This window comes from Ascaphus truei, chromosome 2, assembly GCF_040206685.1.
Source record: "Ascaphus truei isolate aAscTru1 chromosome 2, aAscTru1.hap1, whole genome shotgun sequence".
NCBI lineage: Eukaryota > Metazoa > Chordata > Amphibia > Anura > Ascaphidae > Ascaphus > Ascaphus truei.
Window position 1 is genome coordinate 196879723 of NC_134484.1, and position 24462 is coordinate 196904184.

General features: G+C 42.4%; 1 protein-coding gene across 4 annotated transcripts in view; it reads right to left on the bottom strand.

Annotated features, from left to right (window-relative positions):
- RPP40 (ribonuclease P/MRP subunit p40) overlaps window positions 1-14886 on the bottom strand; it is a 34430-nt gene extending 19544 nt beyond the window's left edge. For 3 of the 4 annotated variants that reach the window (XR_012799134.1, XM_075585784.1, XM_075585782.1), the window contains exons 1-6: window positions 14697-14886; window positions 11722-11866; window positions 10262-10330; window positions 1965-2060; window positions 1686-1811; window positions 121-313 (exon numbers count right to left, since the gene is read on the bottom strand). Coding sequence is in view for 3 of the 4 variants with exons in the window: in XM_075585784.1 (XP_075441899.1) it covers window positions 121-313; window positions 1686-1811; window positions 1965-2060; window positions 10262-10330; window positions 11722-11866; window positions 14697-14813 (746 nt within the window). In the remaining variant the exon portion in view is untranslated. The remainder of the gene's footprint in view (window positions 1-120; window positions 314-1685; window positions 1812-1964; window positions 2061-10261; window positions 10331-11721; window positions 11867-14696) is intronic. The other variant, XM_075585783.1, reaches the window with a different exon arrangement.
- Between the last annotated feature and the right edge of the window lie 9576 nt (window positions 14887-24462).

Here is a 24462-nt window from a genome sequence, read left to right on the forward strand (position 1 = left end):
TAGTCACTCAGCCACTCCTGCTATTTACACATAGAGTAGCAGAAGTTATTTCCATAATTCAGTATTAGTTCTTACAATCTATTTATAAAGTGTGTGAATTATAAAGGCCAGCGCACCTACCAGTCAATGTTATTGCTGACTGCACCGAGCCATTCAAAGAGCTCCTCAGAACTACATGATTCTTCTGGTTGTCCATGTAATTCTCCACTCTTCAAAACAGGACAATGCAAATCCCTTAAAATACTTGAAGTTATTTTTGAGTGACACGCCTTCACTTTATATTTCGAAAAATAAGACATGATGGATGTTGCTTCTGCAAGAGACAAAAAACAACAACAAAAAAAACATGCTAAATCAATCAAAAAGTTATTACTTTAATATTACAAAACGAATCAAAAGCTAAATTCATCAGAAATGTAACTCTGGGTATCGCTAACTGTCGTTAACTGCCATTCAAGGCCGCGTCAGAGCCTGAAGAATGTGCCCCAATGTCAGGTCTTAGAGCGCCTTCATCAGGCTTGGTAAACCTGAGGGGGGACATGTCGATGCATTTTTGCATGTTTTGTATTTTCATTTAAATTGTTATGGATATTGATGGTAAATTATATTTACGTTTCCCCTTTTTTTATTTTTAATAATCTCAAATATAGGTTTTGCATTTCTCCAGCAGATTAACACAAGAATAGTTAAAACAACCTCTATTTTAACCATTCATCTTTTGAATGCTTTCACCGGCTATACAGAAAACATTATTAAACATATTCTATCATCTAAAACAAGAAAAGATGGGATAATTAAGTAAATATTGTACATCACCAATTGTCTTACCTCAATGTTAAATGGCTACATTTTCTGGAAATAACTTTGTTCTATTGTGGGGTTTTTTGTCCAAATACTCAAAGCACTTATGAATAACTCAATATATAGAAACATCACATCATGTTATTTGTAATGAAGTAGAAGGAACATTTAGGATCTCTTTTTCTTTATCTAACTAGGCTTGTTCTTTGAAAAAAATATATATATTCAAATACACCAGTTACATATTTATAAAGATTTTCTTCTTTTTTTTTACGGCTCAAGATTTTGGATTTGGATTAATGGAAAAAAAAACATTTAGTATTTACATTCTACATATCAGGATTCTTAAATGTCTGAAAAGGGTTTCCTTCAGCTGGTAAGAAAAACCACATTATTCAACACATTAAAAGTTAAGAGATTGTTTTAGAAGAGGAAATAAAATGCAAAGGGAACAAAACATTAGAGATATACTGTACATTAACAATACCTGTTATGTACACCAATAGTTTTTGTTCTTACAGATATCTGCAATTTGTCACCAACTGTATCATCCAGGCCAGAAGGGTTATTAGAATATGCTCCTATTGTTTGACAACATCCACGAAAACAAAAACAAACAAAACTTCAACTTTGTTTTAAAACTGTTAAATGTTAAGCTTATTCGGAGTGCTGCAATATTTGTCCCAATGCAATGAAATCCTGTGAATGATTAAAAATGTTTACTGTGTTGTACATTTCCTTGAAACAGATTTAAAATAAAGAATAACACTCATTGTGGTACCTTGTAAAACTTACATAAAAACAATATTAAATTAACTATTTAATTTTAAGTACTTGCTACTGTATAGCTCAAGGCAATACTACAGGAGGAGTTATGAGAATACCTGTGTTATCCCAAGCAAGGAGAAAATCAAATGTTAGGGGTTTCTTTTCTGATAAGGACCAATTTACACGTTGGTATTTCTTGCCATCAGGAGCGAGAGCTTCATCTGTCAGGTCAATATTAACAACTGCAAAAGATTTAAAAAAAAAAAAAAAAAAAAAAAAAAAAAAAAAAAAACAGTAAAACGTACAAGCTTTCATTGTGTGTCATATGAAGAAATACAGAAGTTTTTATTACCCATCACAAATCTTGAAGACAGTCATGACCTAATAATACTTACTATATCGCATGGCCTTTTTACCAGAATAGAGAGATGGTTTGCCCTGAAGACCCAACTCTTCATAAGTGTCTTTATCTGCAGATATAATAAGTTTTCCTATGGGAAGGGGGAAGAGAAAAAAGATGCAAATGAGGAAAAGTAGTGAGAGTTGTATAATTTGAATATGGCTTTTCTTGTCTTTCTATATACAGTACATATACAACAGAATAAATGAGTACTTCAGTATTAGGTGATATCAATTTATAGTCTAAATAAAAAAGCATTATAAGCTTTCGAGCATTTCACGCTCTTCCTCATTGCTTGGCCTGAGGAAGAGAGAATTATCGAAAGCTTGTCCTATAATATCAATTGCTAGCCCAAATAAAAAAGTTATTGTCCAATGCTGAAGTATTCATTTATTCTGCACTACCGCAACTAGACTAACATGGTTATTTCAATTTAATTCATATACTGTATACATATACACACACACAGCCAGCCTCAGGGTTACCGGTATCAAGAAATCCCCCCGTACCCCATTCTTTTCTTAATTTCTAACACTATTCCTCTACTCTACCACCAGCTCGAAGCAGTCCCTTTAATTGACCAGAATAAATGCTAAGTCTACAGTACATCAAAAGAGCCCACAATGGCTCTATCACTGTGTGTCAGTGTGTATCTGTTCAGATTGACACTCCCTCCCACATTAACTGACTGTTACGCCGGTGCTGCCCGCAGACCAGACCCGTCCCTTCTACTCAGGTGAGGAACGTATATGGGCAAGCACCCGCAGCAAAAGGAGCGTGTCCGGAGTGTGGTGATTAGGCGTTGCCAGGCCAGGTGACGTTTAGCTAGCAATACTTGCCGGTACCGGTGTAGAAGTGCCGTCGTCGTTGCCGTTTAGCCAAGGTCAGGGATTGGAGAATTCCGGAAGGTCGTTGTCCAAGCAGGGGTCAAGAGCCAGAGATAGACGTCCGCCAAGCCAAATCTTAATCTGAGAGAATGAGAGAGAGAATGCCAGAGTAGTGTCCTAGTGGAAACTATGTCGAGCAATGAATGAATGGCAGGACAGGCAATATAAAGCGTGGCTGACCAATAGGAAGAGGGGGCAAGCCTGGAGTAGTGCATGAAGCTGTCCTGAATAGGCTGTCCAAAGGAGGATACAGGTGAGCAGTCTTTATGCCCGATTGATCTTTGTGTGTGTGTTGGGGGCAGAGCCTCACTGCAGGAGCAGTGAATAAATTAAGAGAGTCCTGCGCGTGCTCTGTAACAGAGACGGGCATGCGCTCGTAACCGGTAGCAGCCGCATGAGAGCATGAAGATCCCGCAGGAGCCCGAGGACAAAGAGGACGGCGGGGAACCCCCAGAGCCACCGGAGGTGAGTGACGCCAGCGAGGGGCGCGCGCCACGGCAGCGGGGGTTAATGCAGGTGAAGAGGCACCAGGGCGCGGACGCCGCGATCCCTGAATCCTCACAGTACCCCTCCCCCCCTCAGGATCGGCCTCAGGACGATCCTTCCGTGGTTTTGATGGAAACTTCTTACGAAGCGTTTGAGGAGTCCTGGAGCATGAATATCTTTCAGGGGTACCCATGACCTCTCTTCGGGTCCAAAACCTCTCCAGTGGACCAAGAAGTGGACTTTACCTCTCAAAAGATGGGAATCCAGTAGAGCCTGTATCTCGGACTCCATTACCCTGTACCATCACAGGATCTGGTTTAGAAGTGTGGTCCGGAAACAGGCTACTGGAGATGAATGGCTTGAGAAGCGAGGTGTGAAAGACATTCGGAATTCTCATGCTACGAGAAAGTTGGAGTCGAAAGGAAACCGGATTTACCTGCTCCAAGATGGAAAAGGGACCCAGAAACCTAAGAGCCAATTTGAGGGAAGGAGTTTTGAGATGGATGTTCTTGGATGATAGCCAAACCTTGTCCCCGGGTTTGTAGTTGGGTGCCGGACGACCGTGACGATCAGCCTGGGTTTTAGAAGTCAAGGATGCTTTTTGTAGTGCATATTGGATTCTGGACCAAGAGTCTTGTAGGAGGGCAATATGCTCGTCCACGGCTGGTACTCCAGAGGAGTCTTTAGAAATGGGTAGGCGAGCCGGATGGAATCCATAATTGATAAAGAAGGGGGGTCTCACGGGTAGACTCATTCCTGGAAGAATTAAAGGCGTACTCAGCCCAGGTAAGTAGTTCTGCCCAGTCATCCTGAGAATTAGAGACAAAGCACCTTAAGTATTTCTCGAGGGATTGATTAACCCTCTCGGTCTGTCCGTTGGATTGAGGGTGATATCCAGAAGAAAAGGAAGATGAGATACCCAGTCTCTTTGTGAAATTCCTCCAGAACTTGGAGACGAACTGGGAGCCCCGATCAGACACGATGGATATGGGAATCCCATGGATACGGAAAATCTCTTTGGAGAAAATATCAGCTAGGGTGGGTGAGGAGGGTAATCCTTTGAGAGGGATAAAGTGTGCCATCTTGGAAAACCGATCCACTACCACAAGAATGGTATTCATGCCATTCGACCTAGGCAACTCCACAATAAAATCCATCGAAATGTGGGACCAGGGACGCTCCAGAATAGGTAGAGGTAAGAGGAGACCCTGAGGTTTCTGACGAGGAGTCTTGTTACGTGCACATACCGGACAGGACCGTGTAAATTCAAGAATGGTTTTAACCATATTGGGCCACCAGAAAGTGCGACGGATGAGATCCAACGTCTTCTTGAATCCAGGATGCCCTGCCGAACGGGCGGCATGTCCCCAGTCCAGTATTTCAGGAACGAATTTGGGTTCTACGTACAAAGAGTCTTTTGGAACCTCAAGACCGGTGATGATCTTTTCAAATTTCTTGAACGCCACAGCTGCTAAGATTCTTTGTTTAGGGAGGATGGGCTCGGTGGTCTTTTCCGATCTTTCTTCAGAAGAGTATTGCCGGGAGAGAGCCTCCGCCTTGACGTTCTTAGTGCCGGGAATATATGAGAGAACAAAATTAAATCTGGAGAAAAATAACGACCAGCGGGCTTGGCGAGGACCTAGACGACGGGCATTCTCAATGTATAATAAGTTTTTATGGTCCGTGAGAATAATGAATGGCTCTTTAGACCCCTCCAGAAGATGCCTCCATTCTTGAAGGGCCAACTTGACGGCCAAAAGTTCCCTATTGCCCACGTCATAATTTCTCTCTGCAGAAGAAAACTTTTTGGAGAAAAACCCGCAAGGATGAAGTTTATCCTGGGAAGAAAATCTCTGAGACAAAACCGCACCAGCCCCACAGTCCGAAGCGTCAACCTCTAGGGTGAATGGGAAATTAGTGTCTGGGTGTCGAAGGATGGGAGCAGAGTCAAAAGCTTGTTTCAGCGTTTCGAAGGCCGTGACTGCCTCAGAAGACCAAGATGAAGGATCTGCACCTTTTTGGGTGAGTGCCATGATAGGGGCGACAATGGTAGAAAAGTTACGGATAAACTTCCGGTAATAGTTGGCAAAACCTAAAAACCGTTGAATAGATTTGAGGGAAGTGGATTGCGGCCAATCCACGACGGCTATCAGTTTCTCTGGGTCCATGGCCAAGCCTCTGTTGGAGATGATGTATCCGAGAAAGGAAGTGGTAGACTGGTGAAAAATGCATTTCTCCATTTTAGCAAACAACCGGTTCTCTCGGAGGCGTGAAAGCACAAACATCGTATGGATGTTATGGTCCTGTAAGTTTTTAGAAAAAATAAGGATGTCATCCAGGTAGACAATGACAAAGCGATTGAGAACGTCCCGAAAAATGTCATTGATGAAGTCCTGAAAAACTGCTGGTGCATTGCACAAACCGAAGGGCATCACTAGATATTCGTAGTGTCCGCTACGGGTGTTGAAGGCAGTCTTCCATTCATCGCCCTCGCGGATGCGGACGAGATTATATGCCCCACGAAGGTCAAGTTTAGTAAAGAGGTTGGCCCCCTGAAGTCTATCAAAGAGTTCGGAGATGAGTGGGAGTGGATAACGATTCTTCACCGTAATCTGATTCAGACCCCGGTAATCAATACATGGTCTAAGAGTACCATCCTTTTTCTTGACAAAGAAGAATCCGGCCCCTGCAGGGGAGTTGGAATGACGTATGAAGCCCCGCTTAAGATTCTCACGAATATATTCGTCCATAGCTTCCGTCTCGGGCAACGAGAGAGGGTAAGAGTTGGCCTTTGGCAAGGTATATCCAGGTACCAGGTCAATCGGACAATCGTAGGAACGATAAGGGGGTAGGAGCTCAGACTGTGTCTTGCTAAAAACGTCCAAAAATCCCGCGTACGGAGAAGGTAACTCCCTCAGAGGACTGGATGTGTTAGCTAATAGAAAAGATGGTCGTTCGGTAGACAAAGAAGATTCCTCTGACCTTGACCTCCAGTCAATAGGATTAGGGGATACCCAATCGATGAGCAGATTGTGCTTCTGTAACCAGGGCAAGCCGAGCGTAATCGGTGTTCCCGGAGCATGAATCACGTCAAAGCCCAGAGTCTCTTGGTGAGAATGAGTAGAAAGGGTGATAGGACCGGTCTCCAAGGAGATATAAGCCGGAGTGAGAGACCGATTATCAATCCCGACCAAGGCAACGGGGGAGTTCTTTTTGGAAAGTGGAATCTGATTTTGTTCAGAAAAGGTCTGATCCATGAAGTTCCCTCCTGCGCCGGAATCGATAAATGCTGCTGTGGAGGTGCGGAAGGTCGGACCAGAAATGGAAACGGGAATGGTCAATCTTTTAGGAAGTTCCCTTCTGGATGGGGGACAAGGAGAATTAGCACCCAGGGAGCGCCCCTTCGTACTCACTGGGCTTGGTCGTTTCCCGAAGATGGTGGATTGTTACGAGTGCGCTGCTCAGAAGATCCGCAATGATGGCACGACTGTCCAGTAGAGCGAAGTTGTCGTAGCGGTATCCGAGGTTGCTGGACTCCGAGTTGCATCGGCTCGGGGGCCTCCAGCGTCAGCAGCGGAGAGAAGACGGGTCTCGGGGTAGTAGAGGACCTGGAAAAGGGAGCACGGAAAGGCGTAGACCGGGGTTGCTGACGCTGAGCGCGGCGTACCTGAAGACGCTGGTCCATACGAATGGCCAGGGTGATGAGGTCCTCCAGCAGTTCTGGCCTGGGTTGAGAAGCAAGTTCATCCTTCAAGGAGTCCAATAAGCCTTTCCAGAAGACGGAGACTAAGGCCTCCTGACCCCAACGAGTCTCAGCTGCTATGGTTCTGAATTCCAAGGCGTATTGGGCCACAGGCCGACGTCCCTGTGTAAGCTCCAGCAGGGAATCAGAAGCAGTCTCTTGTCGTGCGGGAGTATCGAAGACCTGTCGAAAGTCTCGTCTGAAGGCTGCGTAATCTCGGGTAATATCTGGGCGTAGCTCCCAGATCGGAGAGGCCCATGCCAGTGCATTACCTGTGAGAAGACTATATACATAGGCTACCTTTTCCCGGCCAGTAGCATACAGCCGCGTAGCCATCTCGAACTGGATCTCACACTGGTTGAGAAAGCCACGACAAGCGTGGGGGTCCCCTGCGTAGGGCTTCGGAGCCGGAATCTTCGGAGCTGAGGATAAAGTGGAAGTTGAATCGGACTGCGCCAGCGGCGCAGGCGCAGGCGGTGCCTGTAGAGAAAGGTCCTGTACCTGTTGGGAGAGGAGAGCCACTTGATCCGTTAAGGCCTGGATTTGTTGGTACATGGCCGTCATCATAGAGTCCACATCAGTCTGGTCTGCATCTTGTGGGCTCGACATAATGTTACGCCGGTGCTGCCTGCAGACCAGACCCGTCCCTTCTACTGAGGTGAGGAACGTATATGGGCACGCACCCGCAGCAAAAGGAGCGTGTCCGGAGTGTGGTGATTAGGCGTTGCCAGGCCAGGTGACGTTTAGCTAGCAATACTTGCCGGTACCGGTGTAGAAGTGCCGTCGTCGTTGCCGTTTAGCCAAGGTCAGGGATTGGAGAATTCCGGAAGGTCGTTGTCCAAGCAGGGGTCAAGAGCCAGAGATAGACGTCCACCAAGCCAAGTCTTAACCTGAGAGAATGAGAGAGAGAATGCCAGAGTAGTGTCCTAGTGGAAACTATGTCGAGCAATGAATGAATGGCAGGACAGGCAATATAAAGCATGGCTGACCAATAGGAAGAGGGCGCAGGCCTGGAGGAGTGCATGAAGCTGTCCTGAATAGGCTGTCCAAAGGAGGATACAGGTGAGCAGTCTTTAAGAGAGTCCTGCGCGTGCTCTGTAACAGAGACGGGCGCGCGCTCGTAACCGGTAGCAGCCGCATGAGAGCATGAAGATCCCGCAGGAGCCCGAGGACGAAGAGGACAGCGGGGAACCCCCAGAGCCACCGGAGGTGAGTGACGCCAGCGAGGGGCGCGCGCCACGGCAGCGGGGGTTAATGCAGGTGAAGAGGCACCAGGGCGCGGACGCCGCGATCCCTGAATCCTCACACTGACCCTCCCTCCCGCACGCACAGACACTCCTCTCCTCAGCACAGTGTATTGAGAGCAGGGGCTGGCCAAGTACTGGAGCGCTTTAACTAGCTCCACCCCCTGCCCCTCACTAGACAGTGGTGACTAGCTTGTCACCACTGTGCACAGCATAGGCGCCATCAGGGTGGAAATTTTATGCGCACTAGATATAGATAACCACACACACACACAACAAGCACAATTCAAAGTGTGCTCAAAAGACATAAAATAATACCAATATAAAAAAATACAAGTAGTGTACATTCAAGTCCCCACAGCACTAGTAAATGTGAAGTGTCAAGGTCAGGTTGTAGTTCAGCTTAAGTGGAAACAGTCCTCTCTCCATTCTTCATAACATAAACACAAGAGAGACCACTTCCATGGTTCAGGTTACTTTAATGCAATATGACAAGTAGAAGTAGAGTGGAGAGAGTACTCTCAAAAATAATGCTTTTAAACAAGTGAACATAGGTAAAATCCTGTATCCGCAGGTGCAGGGACAGATTCTCGTGAGATGCTGTTTCAGCTGCCGGCATCCTCTTCTCCCTCGCAGGCGGTTTCCTTGACTGCTTGTTTGGTGCTTGGGGGGATCGCAGCTACGTGATGTCACTAGGAGGTTGTCACGATTGCAACCAGTAAACAAACTTATGGCAACCCAACGCGTTTCGGAACCTCTGTGTTCTTTTCTCAAGGGATAGACGGCTGTGTATAGGCAGCATAGTGCCCTCTTTTTATAATCCCAAAGTCTATGTGCTAATTAAATTGAATGTTTGGTCAGTTATACCAATGCTGTCTTTTCTATCTATCAGCTTCCACGCTCATGGGACAGAGCACAGTGTGCAAAGTGTGGACAGTCCATGGTCAGGCTGTAATGGCCCACCGGGATTACCACAGCGAGTGTCCCTGCGTCTGAATGGGACTCACGCTGTGTGAACCCTTCCGGGCTGCACCTGTCTTGTAAGAGCTCAGTCACTCTCCCTGCACGGCTAAAGCCAGCAACAATATTTATTTTGTGCCCTAAAAATTGGGCTTTGAAACTTCGAACAGGGGCAATCTAGTATAGACGACGCAACACGAATTACAGTCAATTCATTGTTTTATACTAAAAACTGTGACCATTACTTTTCACACCTTAAATCTAAAAAAGTGCAGCTGGTTGCGTTGCGTAAACCCCTTTAGAAATGTTTTGACATTGTTATTTTCCGTGCTAAGAGCAGTTTCTGTGTTGGCTTGTTTCTTTAGTTCACTTGGTACTAATCTGTATTTTTCCGATTTCAATTCCTTTTAAAATTATAGTTGAATTCTTAGGCAGTATCTGTTTATTTCAAAGTTATTTCTATTTATCTTACTTTGTATTTTTTATTCTTTTCTAATTTACCGATTTTTATTGTCATCCATCTTTACATTCCAATTTCTTCTTTTCCAGTTTTAATTATTTTTATCCCATTGGCGCTACTTTGAGTAGCATGTTCCTAACACTGTCTTACTAGCACCATCATTCACTTTTTTCATATTACATCAAACAGTTTCAACTTGTGCTTTCATTTAAGCGCTGGTTCTTTTAATTGATACCCATCACCACTTGATTGTGCAACTGGCAATACTGTTACATCTGTAAGTTACACCATAACTCATAGTTACACCATTAGTTTACTTTTGTGTTGTGGCTTTCTTTTTGAGGGCAAGTCTAAATGTTACCCGCTATCTATTGATAGCTATATATTGAATTAAAGTGACCTGCACCATGGACGGGTTCTCTATTGCATTTGTGTTTTAGGAGAATACATGCATACATACATATATATATATACATACACACACACACACACACACACACACACACACATTACCTGATGGCAGTACAGCCGCAGTATTATCTTGGTCAATTCTTGTGTGATACGAAAGCGCATAAAATGAACCTATAATATTTATATTAATGTTAAAAACAGGCAAGAAATATTTGAGCATGACAAACAATATATTCTATCAATATTTTTCACATTGGAGTTCCTTGTAAATGTAGACTACGAGGCAGACGACATGTCTCTCTGTCGAACTAAAATATTGCCCAAAATGTGTTTTCCAATGTCATATTGTATCGTTTTGTAAACATAGGTAATAAACATGAAAAATACATACAGTTAATAAGAATTAAGAAGCGCAATGATGAAAAAAATCCAGGGTGCCTGGTCACCTACAATTTCCACTCTAGTGCCTGAGCAGTAATGACTGACCTGTCAATCACTGCTGCGACATCAAAGCCGGATTAGTAGCGTGAGAGAGAGCCAGCCGCGTGCGAGTGAGAGCCGGCCGCGTGCGAGTGAGAGCCGGCCGCGTGCGAGTGAGAGCCAGCCGCGTGCGTGTGAGAGCCAGCCGCCTGCGTGTGAGAGCCAGCCGCGTGCGTGTGAGAGCCAGCCGCGTGCGTGTGAGAGCCAGCCGCGTGCGTGTGAGAGCCAGCCGCGTGCGTGTGAGAGCCAGCCGCGTGCGTGTGAGAGCCAGTCGCGTGCGTGTGAGAGCCAGTCGCGTGCGTGTGAGAGCCAGTCGCGTGCGAGTGAGCGCCAGTAGAGTGCGTGAGCGAGAGCCAGTAGAGAGAGTGTCAGTAGAGAGAGTGTCAGTAGAGAGTGTGTCAGTAGAGAGTGTGTCAGTAGAGAGTGTGTCAGTAGAGTGTGTGTCAGTAGAGAGTGTGTCAGTAGAGTGTGTGTCAGTAGAGAGTGTGTCAGTAGAGAGTGTGTCAGTAGAGAGTGTGTCAGTAGAGAGTGTGTCAGTAGAGTGTGTGTCAGTAGAGTGTGTGTCAGTAGAGTGTGTGTCAGTAGAGTGTGTGTCAGTAGAGAGTGTGTCAGTAGAGTGTGTGTCAGTAGAGAGTGTGTCAGTAGAGAGTGTGTCAGTAGAGAGTGTCAGTAGAGAGAGTGTGTGACAGATGCACTGACGCACACAAAGTGACAAGAGCCGCCGAGGGGTAGCTGGAACACCACAATCCCTCCCCCTAACAAAATGCTGGCTCCTGAAACGTCTGCCTGGCTCCCAAGTATTTTATATTTTTGGCCACCTTTGTAAGCAGGTATACATTTTAAAAATGCGAGGGTCCAATTTCTGATTACTTGTTGCCCCAACTGTCAATGTTTACGGACAGCTACATTTTTTTAGTGAAATATAAGAACAATATTTTAAGTTATTGAAATAGAAAACAACTTAACAATAGTATAAGAACTGCAGAATATTACCACGTCAAAGAGTAAGAAAATAGTTAGTGAAACCTAACAAAAAAACATGCAGTATTAAAAGCTTAGTGAGTGGGTAACATTTCCCTTACCTTTCTTTATAAATGTGTTGATAAACTCTTCCTTTACAAACTCATATACAGGTAGATTCTTCACAAGGTAATATGTCCCAATATTGCCAATGGTGTTTTTAATCCGTTCTGGTAAAGGTCCACACTCGGGTAATAAAACAGACACCTGTTGAAAGTCAGGCACACCATCAATGAATCATTTATAATATTTTGTATATAATATGTCACAGTTTATTTCATTTGCTTTATAAAAAATAGTAGTTGGTTTTTGAATAGTAATGTGCCCCTTTAATTGCTTATCTTGAGTATTTTTGGGGGATGATAAATCACTCATAGTAAAAAAATTTTTTTTTTTAAATCACACCTTTTTCCCCACGCAATTATCTTCCCATATATATATATATATATATATATATATATATATATATATATATATATATATATATATATATATATATATATATATATATTAATGATTTTAAAAAATTACTTTAGTACAGACGAGCCAATGAGTATTCTAAAACTTGCCTTAAACTAGCCAGGTAACATGCTGGGTACATTTCTGTGACATTTCTGCAGAGGCTAATGGCCCATCGGATTTACACAGCAGGGGTTCCTGGCAGTCCCATTCAATTTGAATGGGACTGCCAGTGACACCCGCTGTTAATCCGATGGGCCATTAGCCTCTGTAGGAATGTCACTGAAATGTACCCAGCATGTACCTGGGTCTTTTTGGTAATTGCCACTGATTTGTTTTAGAATAACCGTCGGCACTACAGTATATAAAGATTTTTTATATGAAAAGCATAAAAGATTTTCTACATGCTTGAATATATGCATAAAGGTTTTCTAGTGCACGCAAGCTGATTTGGTCTGTAACATACAGCATCCGCTATTTTCTATATATGCCGATAAGATATTTATAATTAAGTCCTTGTATATTATGTATTTATGTTGCCAAAATAATTTGTATTAGATTTTATCAATATATACAGTATGTATAGATAGGTACCAAGTTATAACGATTGACACCAAAGCGGTTAAATACTCATTGAGTGGGAGGAGTCATGGACTATAAAATTAGCCAGGGGACCCAGCTATAGTCCCTAAAACCAGTACACTATTGGCGAAATATGTTGGATGACATTACAGACATTGCAGTAGTGGAGAGTTGGTGAGGTGGACGAGAAAGAGGCTTGGACTGCTGGATCCCTTTGAAACGCGGAAGCGGAAAGACGTGGCTGGTGAGAGTTACCGGGTGAAACACGATCACAAGCCATTAACCGCTGGAAGCCCTAACTACCAAACATATCACTGTCAAGGAGTCACAACTGCTCCTATGACTGAGGAGTCTGTATTACATGCTGAAAAATCTTAATACCTTTGAGAGTTATTATTTACCTGGCATAATATATATTTTCCTTAACATATTACACAATATTTCTCCCTTTTTATGCCCACTGGACAGTGCATTCCTCATTTGGATGACTGGGATTTCTACTATTGGAAGGCAAATTCTGGAAAGCAGCACCCGAGGACAGACTTTCAATCTATAGTTATATTTTGGACTTTTTTCCTTTATGGTATTGATAGTTTTTTTTTTTTTATTATCCCACTATATACGTAGATATTCTTAGCACGGTTTATATAACTTTTTGTGTATTTTGTACACCTTATAGATGTTATAAGGTTTGTTTAGTATTGTAGCTTTTCACTTGCCATCATGCACATATATATATTTAGTTCACTAGAGAGTAGCGCTACAGAGATACATGTTTTTTTTTATAGCATCACGCCATGAATCTAATGCCATGTTAGGTTAACAGGAATATAATATATATGCATTGGCTGAATACCAGAGGAAACAGTCACCACATTGCCTTCTACTTTATGATTTGTTAAGAAAACACCTTCGTTAAATATTGTGAGAAGATGGGAAATGGAGTTAATGCTGCAACTTCTAATCATGGATTGCGGTCACATGTATTTCTAGATTGTAAACTCTTTGGGAAAGGGACCTCCTTCCTGTCTTATTTTGTCTTAACATGTATGCTTTCCATACAAGGTTATTGGCCCTCCAACATTGTACTGCACTGTTGTCACTGTTGTATGCATATGTTGACACCATACATATAAAATATATATAAAATAATTATTGTTGCATTATCCCTCTTCTCACTATGTATTGTGTTTCTGATTGCATGCATTTGTGCCAAGGGTTCATAATATGGGGCAACAGGAGTCACCTGCCAGGGTAGCACAATACATCACCTAGTTTGGTAAATATTGAAGATCCCCAAAGGTTGTGCTCTTACACCATAAAACAGAGAACCATAGAACACAGTGACATATCTTATTGTCTGACAAAATATTCACAAGAGCTACCAGTTATATACATTATAATGTGGAAGAGTTGATAGAAGAGCAGTGTGTGTGTGTGTGTGTGTGTGTGTGTGTGTATATATATATATATATATACACACACACACACACACACACACACACATATATTTTGTTATAGAAACATAAATGTGGACATATAGTTATTAGTTAATATACAGGCAGCCTTATAATGCTTTCATGAAAAGTAGTAATTATGTCGTCGTCCCCCCAAAAAGTAAGTAAGACGAAAGAACAGCTGCTTTCCTTTTATTAATTATTTCAGGCTTCTGACATCTAGATCCAGTTGATTTAAGAAGTCATATTTAAAAGGATAAAAAAAAACACTTCTGTAGTAAAAGGAAAGTGTTGCAGTCACAGTGTATACTGTACTTTAGTAGGTGAGGTGCAATCATGCAACATCTCCATCAGTGAGAACTAATATCCTATTAACTCCCAACCCTACAGTACAAGACGCTCCAGCAACATGACAAGACAAATCATTTCTGTAAGGGTATCTGACAGATACATTCTAGTCTCACAGGGAGATGAACGCTCTGTGCTTGTGTGACAGGCATGTATGGAACGTGTACGGTGTTGCAGTGTTACACACTCACAGAGCAGTTGTAGTAATGTGTTTCCACGTGTGCAGAGTGCCGGGACTTCTCCTGCAGAAAGCTGGACTTCTCACACACCAGCAGGTGCCGGGGACATGACTGTAGACCACGGAGCATGCTGCCTCTATGTACTGTACTTAACTGCAGGGGAACCCAAGCAGCGTTTCCTCTCTTCCTGAGAAACACACAAGAACACGTGGGTTAAGGAAGGGGAGGATCCACACGATATTTCCTGGCTGCCCTGGCCATGCAGCAGCACAGACTACTTGTAGGGATGAGCGGTGCTGCCCTCTGCTGTGGTGAAGGGGGAGGTTCAGGCCATGCTGGAGTGCTGCTCAACAGAAGAGTCAACACTACGTTTCCATTCAGTCCCCATGCAGCGCTGCACTTTTTTTATTTGATTAATCTCTGTGATTTATCGTCAATTTTTTTGAAAATTATTAGATTTAATCAGATTATTAGATATTCTGCAGAAAACTCTGCAAGAGGTTTTTTTTTTTTACTGAAAAACAGAATTTATGATGCGAAAAGATTCCCTTCAAGCCTTGATATATCAGTGGACTGCATGGAGAGAAGTACATGAATTGCAGCCCACCAAGGCTGACAGACCTGTTGCTCACAGCAACAATGAAAAATAATATTTTTGTTTTGCTGCAGTATAAATCTACCTTCGTTTCTTTTTGTGACAATTACAGTATGCACCGGTCAAGGCTTTTGTGCAGGAATTCAGTAGCATAGCTGCTGTTGCTGTACTCGGCAATTTCATTCTTCTTTTTGTTAGCAGGTGCAGAATCATGGAATTCTATGGGGCTGTATCATTACATTGAATGTAGTTCTAGATACTGTACACCTCCATCTTAATATGCACCTACTTTGCTTGCATTGCTGTGCAACAGAAGACTCACATATAATACTGTATTATAATGATAATAATAGCATGTTCTTATATAGCGCTGCTAGTGTTGCGTAGACATTTTGTAGACAGTAGAGTTTACAATCTATGTTTTTGGTGCCTGAAGAGATACAGTAACTTGCCCAAGGTCACAAGGACCCAACACCAGGAATTGAACCATGTGCCAGTGTTCTTCAAACTCAGTGCCAGTCATTCTTTACTCACTGAGCCACTCCTTCTCCCTAGCCACAGCCATATCGATATTTCGATATATCGACATATCAGGAAAGGTCGATATGGCTGCATTCAAATGTGGCATCATTACAAAATGGGATCGCAAAGATATAATTTGGAATTATTTATTCAGAAATGGATTGTAATATGCAGCTCATTTGCACACATTAAAAATGCCCTAAAAATGGTAGCATACACTTTTCTACCATAGGGTAAGGTGGTAGGATTTATTAAAAAATCCTAGGGTACAAAATTATTTTAATACAGGATGCAGGAAAGGGATATGCCAGGGGAAAAAAATCAACAACATTTTCCGTGTGCTAAAAGGCATTGTATATTTTGGTAGTATACTGAAACACAAGAAAAACCATTCACAACATACTGAATCATATAAACATACGAAAAGGTAGGTACAAAAAAAGGTACAAAGGTACATTTACCAATCAAGATGATAGAAAATGACCAGGTTGACACATAGGCACAGAGAGACTCAACATTTTAGGCCTACAATAACCCTTTGGCAAGAGTCTGAAGAGGTCCCCTGTATATATATATATATTATACATGTATGTGTTCCCTCAGTGGTCACTCTTATGATGTCTGTCAATGGAATTCAAGTGATTCGAAAGCCATATTGTGGGATATGCACTAAACAGTGATAAGTCGTTTTAAGAGCGCATAGTGCTTTAAGAACGTGATATTGCGCTCAGTTCGATTCACAGAGCAGTGATAACAGGCACTTTACGCTCTAAAACAGCCTTTTTTCAAGAAATTTCTAAGTCCCACAAAGCTCGTACGATCAGCTATATGCACTGATTTCTGCCAGTCTGCGCGATTCTCAAAGCTACGATAAGTGATCGTTCTTTAAAAATGCGCTTCAAAAAGCACGCCAGCTCAAGGCAGGTGCAAAAGGAGCAGGACTGTATGTGTGTGGACAGTATGTAAAAGGTGTCAGTTGTTCAGTGTTTGGATACATCCATTGACATGCTCTTCTGTCTGGAACGGAGATGTCAACATCTTTGAAAGAAGTAGATATGTAATATTAATTACCGAAATGTACAGGTGAAATAGAACATTTCTGATGCATCTACAGTAAACACACGTGTTTCAACAAGACCACTACACAGCAGGACTAAAATGTCAAGGAATAGAGCAAGTGCCAACACACTGGAGGGGTGGTAATAGAGACACCCAGCTCACCAAAAAAGAAACATTTTGGATCCACTAACAGTACTCAAAACCTTCACAACCAGTGGTCTCAATATCGACATACAGTAATGTAGAATTGGGTGTCTTTTTAGTCTAGTGCTAGATCAATAGATCTCCCACTAGCTTCTCCATAGCCTCATACGGTAACTTCATCCTTTCAGTATACCCATTTTATACTGTCCTTACTGTTTATATATTTATTTATTTTGTATACACACCTCTTTTATATTTCTCCCAACTATTTTAATATATATTTTAATATGTATTACTTTTACCATCTACATTTTTTAGAGAGATATTTTTTATAATATTTTTTTTATAGTATGTAATTTTTAGATTATATATTATATATATTTTTTAGAAGTTCTTTCCCCATCCCTTTGGGAATATTATCCCCTTTTTTATTACTGAAAGAGTGAAGTACCCCCTGGACTAACTATAATCGTCTATATTGCAACATTGTATTGCTGTCTAATTTATTTTGAATTTATTTTTGCATCTACAGCAGCGGCAGCATTTATTCTTACTAATCACTGGCATGTACCTGGCATGTTCCTGGAATGCCACTCTGTTCACCTGGAGCATGCCGGGCTCCTTTTGCCTTCCCAGCCAGGCGCATTACACGGCAGACGCGCGGTTGATGTGTTAATTAATAATGGTTCAGGATTTACTAGGCTGAAATGCTTCGCGTGACCGCCAGATGGCATAAATTCATGAATTGTAATGCAGTATATATATGTATATGTATATATATATATATATATATATATATATATATATATATATATATATATATATATATATATATATATATATATATATACTGTATAACAACCCCTATAACCCCTAACATACACATACAGTACTGTATATGCACATCAATGATACTATAGGCCGTCCCCTGGCGAGATGTGTTTGCAGCAGAGAGAGAACCGCTGCTCTCTCTGCGCAAACATCGTCACATTAAAAATTATTGAAAATACATTTTTATTGATAGTGTAGATGTGCAGGGGGTCTCCGGAGCTGAACCGCATTGGTTTCAGGTCGGGGGACCCCCTGCTTCCCGAGATACAGCCCCCTTTATGAGGTGCCGGTATCCCTCTGCGTTTAAAGGTCCCGATCACGTGATCGCGGCCTGTAAACCAAGCAGAGCAGAGGGATACCGGCACCCCCTAAAGGGGCCTGTATCTCGGGAAGCAGGGGGTCCCCAGACCTAAAACCAAAAGTTTCTGCTCCGGAGACCCTCTGCACATGTACAGTATGAATAAAAAACATATATAAATAAACACTCGTTCCTTACCTTAGCGGCTATGTGCTACGGTAACGAAGCAGCATTTCTGTATTTTAATAATATTGTAGGCGCACCGCAGACCGTTATAGAATAAATGTGGTCAGGGGAAAAAAATGTGTTTAACAAAATAATAAATATTTTTAATCAAATTTGTGATTGTGTAATAAAAATAGCAAATATTAAAAAACTAGTATTTACTATATTAAAAGACACTAGTTATGTCACAACGGTAGGTCCAGAGGAACTACTCTGGGCCCATCAGCAGATATAGCTAATGTTAATTCACTGTGATGCCTTAGATGTTAAGCATATATCTAATGTATGTCAAAGTATGTCCTGAAGTGGATGTTAGCCACTCAAATATGACACCTAGTGGTGCTGAGATGTATCCCACCCTATGCCGGAGCCTCACAGTTTGTCATAACAATATAACAATGACTGCACTGACAATAAACTACCAGGTTTGCTAATTAAACACAGCAATACTTTTTGGAATTAGATACAGACACTGCAGGCACATATAGAAGTGTGTCGGATACAATAACGCAAAGTGTGTACTCCCCGACATCCAAAATATATGTGCACGGGGTCTACGGGGCAAAAATCAAGGGGCGCAAGGGGCGACACGGCAAGTATTCACCGAAGTGAACGCAGACACCTTAAAACTAACTAACAAGTTTATTTCTAGCTCCAAACTACAGTGTGCCTGCGCGCCCAGCTAAAACACACAGAGCAATATCTCCATATGTATAGTGGGTATTAACCCCATCACTGCTGAGATACTATACATGTGACCAGAACGAGGTAGCCACACACCATCAGGGCATATTTGTATCCGCACCAGAGCAATACTTACCCAGCCAGCCACACAGAACAGCTAAGGACCCTCCATAGACTGTAGCTATATGCATGGCGGATCCTAACCGTGCATCTACTCGCGGGACCACACACTGCTAGTGGTAACATTAAAGTACAGAGGCATTAAATAATAAAGCTTAAGGCATAGGGTGTGAAACATCTCAGCACCACTAGGTGTCATATTTGAGTGGCTAACATCCACTTCAGGACATACTTTGACATACATTAGATATATGCTTAACATCTAAGGCATCACAGTGAATTAACATTAGCTATATCTGCTGATGGGCCCAGAGTAGTTCCTCTGGACCTACCGTTGTGACATAACTAGTGTCTTTTAATATAGTAAATACTAGTTTTTTAATATTTGCTATTTTTATTACACAATCACAAATTTGATTAAAAATATTTATTATTTTGTTAAACACATTTTTTTCCCCTGACCACATTTATTCTATAACGGTCTGCGGTGCGCCTACAAAGGGATTCTTTTTTTGTGTACCTCTCTAGATACACTCATTATCTGTTCATATATCCACTCCCTAGGCAGCACGCCCTAACCAACAAGGGGTTTTTGAGCGAGGTTTCTATCTATAGCTATCTTTTAATAATATTGTACAGTGAGCAGGGGGTTCCCTGAGCCAGAAATTAATGCTCAGGGGACCCCCTGCTCCTGCACAATATTATTAAAAATACAGAAATGCTGCTTCATTACCATAGCGGATAGCCGCTAAGGCAATGAAGGGGTTAACCCACCGTGCCTGCTTTATTGTGGGTAGCGGGGGTGGGTGAAGGGGGTATTTGGCCCTTGGTGTGAGTTTAGGACTTGCAGGGGGGTTGCGGGTGCACTTAACCCCTTCACGACCGTAGCAGTTAATACCGCTACGGTCATGAAAGGGTTAAGCCCTCCCGCTACCCCCCCCGCAAGCCCTAAACAAGCACCGTTGGGGCTAATACCCCCTTCACCCACCCCCGCTACCCACAATAAAAAAAAACTCACACACAGCAACCGCCAAAAAATAAATAAATAAATCTAAATAAATCAATAAATAAATGACTATAAATAAATACATTTGAAATACATTTTTAATTATAGTGTAGATGTGCAGGGGGTCTCCGGAGCTGAACCGCGTTGGTTTCAGGTCGGGGGACCCCCTGCTTCCTGAGATACAGCCCCCTTTATGAGGTGCCGGTATCCATCTGCGTTTAAAGGGCCCGATCACGTGATCGCGGCCTGTAAACCAAGCAGAGCAGAGGGATACCGGCACCCCCTAAAGGGGCCTGTATCTCGGGGAGCAGGGGGTCCCCAGACCTAAAACCACAGCGGTTCAGCTCCGGAGACCCTCTGCACATCTACACTATCAATAAAAATGTATTTTAAATGTATTTATTTATATTCATTTATTTATTTAGATTTATTTATTAATTGTGCTGCTGCTGCTGTGTGTGAATTTTTTGTATTGTGGGTAGTGGGGGTGGGTGAAGGGGGTATTAGCCCCATCGGTGGTTGTTTAGGGCTTGCGGGGGGGTAGCGGGTGCACTTAACCCCTTCACGACCGTAGCGGTACTAACTGCTACGGCCGCTGAAGGGGTTAAGTGCACCCGGAACCCCCCCGCAAGTCCTAAAATCACACCAAGGGCCAAACACCCCCTTCACCCATCCCCGCTACCTCAATAAAAAAAATTCACGCACAGCAGCCCCACAATTAATAAATAAATCTAAATAAATAAATAAATACATGAAGAGAAATAAATATATACTGTATATATACTGCACCGACACACTTTATTCGAGCAAATACCCAGTATGTACCTGGCAGATACCTGGAATGCGCCGCTCCTCACCTCTGACAAGCCCCGTTGCGTTTGCCTTCCCAGCCTGGGTTCATGCCTGGCTGACGTGCGGCTGATCTGTTAAATGATAATGATTAGGATTTAATAGGCTGCAATGCTTCGCGTGTCTACCAGATGGCATAAATTCATGAATTGTAATGCAGTATATATATATATATATATATATACTGTGCAGTATTGCAGCCAGCGGGAATAAAATGCTTCAATCCCTGCCTGGAAAATAACCCAATGCACTCGGGCAGAAAACAGTCACAAACCTCAATACACCCGGGTATACCCGAATTCGTGGGACTAGCCGAGCTCGAATAAAGTGTGTCGCCAGTGTATACTGTATATATACAGTATATATATAATAACAATCCCTATACATATACAGTATATACTGTGTATATATATATACTGTATATATACATACATCATGCAACTATATACAGTATATATATACTGTATATATATACATACAGAGACAGAGAGATATATATATATACAGTATATATATATATATATATATACACAGTATATATACACTCGATGAACCAATATACAAATAAATGTAGAAGGGTTATCAAAAGCATACTGTCCTACAACCAAACACTGCTCCATACAGACACTACATTAAAATCAATTTCCTTTAAAAATCCTAACTGATTTCACAATCTATATCATCACAAACCAATGAAAAACCTCACATTCCAATATATATGATGCATAAAATCTATGCACCATATACATTCTGCAAATGAATCAACCAAGTAAACAAAAATCAATTAGCAATCATTATTTACATCCCTAAACAATTCACACTCCATCAAGAACAATGAAACAATTAACTAATTCACGCCTGGAGCAGAACAATTTAGCCTGTGAAAAAATACAGTACCAGAATACAACCTTTAAAACCAAGGCAACACACAATACAATACCAAGGAATACATCTATCTAATTTTAAAATACTTTAAACTCACAATAAAGCATAGCAGCATAGACAAATTAATTTAAAACACATCAAATCAAGCATTTAAAACAACATCATTTCTTACCCTGTATGTATATATCTCTCTAGACATATATACATACATACATACAGTGGCAAGAAATGATATACCACAAAAAAAAAAATACACATGTTAAAAAACCTTTTGAAAAAATTAACAAGTTAAATAAAATACATTTCTTTAGTTCACTTACCATTACTTGGCCCCACCGACTCCCGTTGCGCAGCTTACTCACGAACCAATCCACGATCAGGAACCCATAAAATAAAAAACCATAAAATAATAAACATTAAACTAAAAATCCAAACCAATCCACGGGTCTTCTAGTTGTAATCCATCTTCATCTGTATTCTTCTTTCTTCTATCTCCTTCCAGCGGGGCGGGCGGGGTCTTCTCCCCGTCTGCGGCCACGCCCTGGTCTTCTTTCTTGCCCGGAGGTCCTTCCTCCGCGGCGTCTGGCTTCAAAATGAGACGACATAGGCTTTTAAAGGCCTATGACGTCACATTTTTCGTCATGGTTCCCATGGTCCTGATTGGGCCGTGAAAACCATGTGTTTTGGCCGACAAAAAAAAAATGATGACGTCACTTAAAGGCAATGACAGCACAGCCAATCAGAATGGCTTTGCTTCAATTGCCTTTAAGATGACGTCATGAAAAGACACATGGCCGCCCTCACATGGTATGGTAGCCAATCAGAGCGTGGGAACTCCATCCCTACTCTGATTGGTTCAAGTACCATGTGACAGGCTTTCAATGACGTCACATCCTTTTTCCCCCCAAGCCTCTGTCACATGGTACTAGTGCCAATCAAAGTAGGGATGGAGTTCCCACGCTCTGATTGGCTACCATACCATGTGAGGGCAGCCATGTGTCTTTTCATGACGTCATCTTAAAGGCAATTGAAGCAAAGTGATTCCAGTGCTTGAATCGTGCTTCATAGCATTACTGGAAAACTCAGCTCACTGGAGCAGATCAACCCAGTCGTCCTGTAGTTTAGAAACAAAACATTGGAGGAATTGTTCCAAGGACTGGTTGGTCCTTTCCGTGAGACCATTGGACTGGGGATGGTAGGAAGAAGAGAAATGTAAGGAAATACCCATTCTTTGGCAGATGGCCTTCCAAAATCTAAAAAAAATCTACGACTTGGAATCCATAATCCAAGACTATATCCGTCGGGTTCTCCATGGAGGTGGACTATCTCTTTAATAAAGATCTCAGATAGTTCAGATGCTGTGGGTAGCTTCCTGAGAGGAACAAAATTGGCTTGTTAGGTGAATCGGTCGACCACTACCAGTATAGTATACATATCCCTGGAGGGAGGCAGCTCCACAATCAAAATCCATGGAGAGGTGGGTCCATGGGAGGGTGGGGACAGGTAAGGGTTGGAGCAATCCATAGGGTAATGTCCTTGGCACCTTCGTCTGAGCGCATATAACGCAGGCTGCCACAAACTCCTGTACGTCTCTGCGGAGCTGTGGCCACCAAAAATTCGTTCAAGGAAATCGCAAGTCTTCCTAACGCCCGGGTGACAGACGTCTTGGAGTTATGACCCCATTGCAACAACTTACTTCGAAATTGGGGAGGAACAAATCATTTAGATGAACGTGTGGACGCTGATCTAGGATCCTCTGCCTGAGCCTGCGAAATCTGAAAGTGCTGAAGTTAGGGCAGAGATGATCTGTGCAGGTAGAATGATGGGTTCCTGCTCTATCTCCTTGGAGCCGTCAGGAGAGAATTGTCGAGATAGAGTATCTGCTTTTGTTTTCTTGGATCCTGGACAATAAGAGATCGCAAAGTTGAACCGAGTGAAGAAGAGAGCCCACCTCGCCTGATGCGTGCCGAGTTTCCTTGCCCCTTCAATGTATTTGAGGTTCTTGTGGTCTATAAGGATTGAAATCGGAGAAGCTGTCCCCTCAAGCAAATGTCTCCAAAGGCGGACTAGAGCTTCTCGAAAGCCAGAAGAGACTCAGCGGGCCATATCTTAGGATTCACACCTTTCTTAGTAAGAGCCGTAATGGGTGCAACCACCATAGAAAAATTCCTGATGAATCGTCGGTAGTAGTTGGTGAACCCAAGAAATCATTGTATCGGTTTAAGACCTAATGGTAAGGACCAGACCAGCACTGCCGAAACTTTCGCACGATCCATCTGAAACCCATGGGAAGAGATGAAGTACCCAAGGAAAGAAATCTTCTTCTGTTCGAATTGACACTTCTCGAGCTTGGCGTAGAGGGAGTGGTCCCTAAGTCTTTGGAGAAAGGCAGCAGAGTCATTAATCAGTGGAGATTCCTTTTCCCAGAGGGGGGAGGCCCAGGTCAAAGCCTCATCTGCCAGTTCAGAAATGAGGTAGGCTACCCTGGATCGATTAGTGCTAAACATGGAGGGCTGGAGCTGGAACTGAATCGAACATTGGTTCAAAAATCCTCTACAAG